The sequence below is a fragment of the Borostomias antarcticus genome (assembly GCF_949987555.1).
Source record: "Borostomias antarcticus genome assembly, chromosome: 10".
In the NCBI taxonomy this organism is placed as follows: Eukaryota; Metazoa; Chordata; class Actinopteri; order Stomiiformes; family Stomiidae; genus Borostomias; species Borostomias antarcticus.
Genome location: NC_140243.1, coordinates 24,037,913 through 24,042,164, shown reverse-complemented (window position 1 = coordinate 24,042,164; position 4,252 = coordinate 24,037,913). Strand labels below are relative to the sequence as shown.

At 41.8% G+C, this 4,252-nt stretch overlaps 1 protein-coding gene across 1 annotated transcript; it reads right to left on the bottom strand.

Moving 5' to 3' along the window:
* Positions 1-984: 984 nt before the first annotated feature.
* Positions 985-2,773, bottom strand: LOC311314311 (zymogen granule membrane protein 16-like; the record flags this gene model as incomplete). The annotated part of the gene is made up of 3 exons (XM_084444650.1): positions 985-1,315; positions 1,506-1,632; positions 2,767-2,773. 3 exons carry the CDS (start codon positions 2,771-2,773, stop codon positions 985-987), a joined length of 465 nt encoding a protein of 154 aa, XP_084300776.1.
* Between the last annotated feature and the right edge of the window lie 1,479 nt (positions 2,774-4,252).

The window sequence follows — 4,252 nt, the reverse complement described above, 5'->3', positions numbered from 1 at the left end:
GTAATCGTTTGTTTTTTTCACTTTCTATGAACTGAGGCTATTAAAGGTATAATATGTAATATGTGGATTAAAATAAACATTTTTTCTAAAATAATACATCCATAGGGCTTTGCGAAGGCTGCAGAGTAAAAGTATTGCTTTTCCATAAAAAATGATATTTTGTCTGAAATTATTACATTATGAAATTTTGACGGCCCGACAATGACACTCTGTTGATATCATACCAGCCAATAGTATTACAGCGTTGGTACTGCGCGCTGGGTTGCCAGGTACTATTCTAGCTTCACCACTGTGAGATTAGCAGTAGCCAGCAAGCGTTATACTTCCATGAATTAGCATCATTAAAGATGTTGGTTAGTGTGTGTGCGACTATAGAAACGGCAGCTTTTCCGTCCACTTCCGCTCACTCTTTTCAGCTAAACGTTTGGTAAAATGGTTGAATTTTGTCGCCTTGCTTCTCCGTCTGAGCCCCGGCGAACCGTGCGATACGAATCTCAAAAGCTCAGTGACCGAAGAAGGAGCAAAAGTCGTATAGATATCGGGCGAGCCTTTGCTCGTTGGACGGAGTTTATGGAGTTTCATGGGATAAAGTCGCATGGTGACATGGTTACTTTTCTACTAGACCGGTAAGCTAGCTAACTAGCTATCGGTATCTTTCTTGGAATCTGCATAGCCAGACCTAACGTTATCTCCACACTACAGCATCTAACGTAACTTATTACATGGCACTCTGAAATACTTGATTGTGATTACTGATTAGTGTAATGTTATGTTCCTCTCGGAGTGAATCTTATCACAGTATGACTGAAACAGTGCATTCTCTGGCATTTTGGCAACCAATACGTTGTGTTGTTGCAGTTCTTATCTTTAGACACTAGATGGGGGAAATAATCCACATACTGCATATTCTACCTTTAAGACAGTGTTATGTACAGAGTGTGTGTGTGTGTGTGTGTGTGTGTGTGTGTGTGTGTGTGTGTGTGTTTAAGAGGAGGTGACGTTGCCAGAGATGTAGACCATTGCCCAGTGGGCCCCCAGGGACGTGATTCCAGCCCCATTGAAGCGTCCACTCAGGATCCTCAGCTCTGTGCCCCTGTGCTCAGGGTAAAAGTTGAAGGAAATGTGGGTGGGCTGGCCGGCCCGCAGAGAGCGCCCCCTATTGGTGGCAAACTCCAGCTCGTAGATGTAGTTGGATGGTTGGTACTTCCCAGACACCTGGATGATGGCCTCATCCTCGTAGAGCTCCATCTCCTGCTCCAGGCCCACTTTGCGTCCCAACACTTTAGACCAGGCGTAGCCATACTTCAGCTGGATCCTGGGATGAAGACAAGGCAGGTGTTATGGATGGTGTTAGGACATAACTACTCTACATCCTGCACAGCGATGACTAGCAGAGAGCACCCTGGGTACTGTAGTTGGAACCCAGAGGTGGTAGCCTTGAGGGAGGGGTGTGGCTGAGAGGTTCTATGGGGCAGGTACAGTACAGAGGTACAGTAGTGACTCACCCATTGATGTAGGAGTTACTGTTCTCCCACACCCTGACCGCAGTGATCCGTCCTTCCCCAGAGGAGGCGAAGGGACTTCCAGTTCCTGACCCCACCGCTGGAGAATAGGAGTAGCGCTCTGGAACGGCTGGAACCACATGGAGGAGAAGGTGGTGATTTGTATGTCAATCTATTTATTTGTTTGTTTATCTGCCCCCTTAGCCAACCACCTTTATCTGCCTTGACATCCAATCTGAATGCCAACAAAAAATCAGAATGTTTCAATGTTGAAACTGAAAGCAGAGAGTTTGCGGTTGGTGAGATACTCACGCCCAGTCAAGCAGCTGGCCCAGAGGACAGCGAAAAACAGGACAGAATGCATTCCTGAAGAGGGTGGCAGCGTTATTATCACAGCAACACATCAATAGACATGTAGGTTTAAGTTTTCAATAAGCTTCAGTACAGAGTTTGTTCAGCTGGAAGTCTAGGGCAGACCAATGCAGGAACAAAGTATTTTAGTGCCCTGATGATTTATGGAAACTCAATCCTAATTCAAATAAAACTTAAAACACTGTGTTGTTTCTTAAAAAACACGTTAATCTTTATTGGAGTTTTCCATTTAACAAACACAAAATGCAATAAAGCCACATTAAACAAGTCAAACAATAGCTTATGGGTTCTTTCATCCAATCCTATTGCATCTAATCCTCTTTTCTTTTTCCTATTCAAACTTCAATATCAGTGGTGTCATCACCCTTCTCTCTATAATCTATCCACTTCTCCCATTTCCCTTCAAACGTTGCCATCTGCATCCTCACTATATGTGTGAACCTCTCCATGGCATATATCTCCTTTACAACACCTAGCAACTGCTCTTTCGCTGGGGGTCTATCTTATACCACGCCCTCGTTATTGCTTTTTTACTAGCTACTACTGTAATAATATTTTCACCAAGTATCTATCCCCTCCCTGTACATCATCATGTGTTAAGTTCCCTAAGTAAAATACAGAGAGGACTTGGATATTTCATGTCCTAATATCTCCCTCAGTTCCCTCCACACCCCATCCCAATATTCCTTCATCTTCTGGCATTTACAAACTGCCTCTGCTTCACCACATAACCTCCAACATAATGTGATGCAGTTTTTATGAAGCATTGTAGAACATTTGAATAGATCAAGTTTGATACCTGTTAAAGCAATATGTGAATCTACAACACTGTGAGGTCATGAAATATACTGTATGATTACACTGGACATTTGTAATGCACTGTAAAAGTTACGCGTCATAGTAAACCATGTATCCCTGTTCAGACACTGGAAATGTGGTCACAGACAGGTTTGAGCAATCACCAAAGACATGTAATCTCTTCAATTCTCCACTAGATGGAGGTAGAGTTGTATTAGTCAGGAAGTGTTGTATGTGAAGGAGAACCAGTATACTCTACTAGGGAAACGTCAGAGGCTGGTATGCAGGCTCATGTAATTCATTTAAGTCTACACCAGGGGGAGCCAGAGATAGTAATATGTTTGGGAAAGTGCTGTGTGTGCAACGTTCCTATTTTTTAGACCAAAACAAGTGTCAAAGTGGAAAATTCGTTCATTTTTATTGACAATTTGCATTAAAAACCCAGCGCCAACAGGTTCAGACTAGTATAAACTGCAGCTAAAGTGATGTCGCAGCATATTAGATAGGCTAACGCTCTGTCTATCTGAACAGGAATATCGTTATCACATATTTTGTAATTGGATAAAATAATAAAATAGGCAGGGTTTAATCAAGCTCATTTTGTATAAAACAAACTGTTTGTCAAGTGCTTATTTCTTCAGAATTTCTAGACTTGCTCAGGTTTATTGAGCTCTCTGTTTTTGCCTGTTTAAGAGCAATAAATCATAGAAAACTCCGGTTCCGAAGTCTTATCAACGAATGAAGAACTTAAAAACTGGTGAGCTGCAAACTGCAAATGTACATACAGTATAGCTGTAATACCTATGAATGCCATTTCTCAAAACCCGATCATTTATTCCCGGTTCAAATCTCTTAGCCACCTCAAGATCCTTGTGTCTTTATGCAGTTTATAATTTCTCACCACCATGTTCCAAATTGTCAATGTGAATTGAATTATTGGATCCAGCAATTCTTCCCTCACTCTTAGATGTTTCCCTATCTGTCATTAATATATGTACCTGGCTTCACTTTCTAGGAATATATCCTATATCCTTCCATCAAGCTATATATTCTCTATTACACCAAGACGTCAGGGCTCTGAGCTGTGCAGCTTTGATATAGTTTTGCAGTTTCGGCACTGCAACGCCCCCTTTATCTTTCTGGAGTTGCAGAGTCCCATATCGGATCCTCGGCCTCCTTCCCCTCCAGATAAACCTTGATATCCACCTGTCCCATTCTATAAATTGTTTCTGAGGAATCATTTCTGGCAACGTTTGGAACAGGTACAGTATCCTCGGCAGTAAATTAATTTTAATTATTTCTATCCTTGAGCTAAAATCAAATTGGAGTATTGACCATTTTCCTGTCTCTTTTGAGTTCCTGACTTATGTGTGTAATTTGCTTTATATAACTTATCCACTCTCTTTGTAATGTTCACTCCTAGGTAGGCCTATCTAATTGTTTCCAGCTTCCATCTTATATCCTCTAGTGTCAGGGTGTAGTTGTCAAAAATCTGTGTTTTGGTAACATTCAGTTTGTATCCTGAGTAGCGGCCATATTCCTGCAGCAGATTCATCAACATGGGGGAAGACACACTGGGT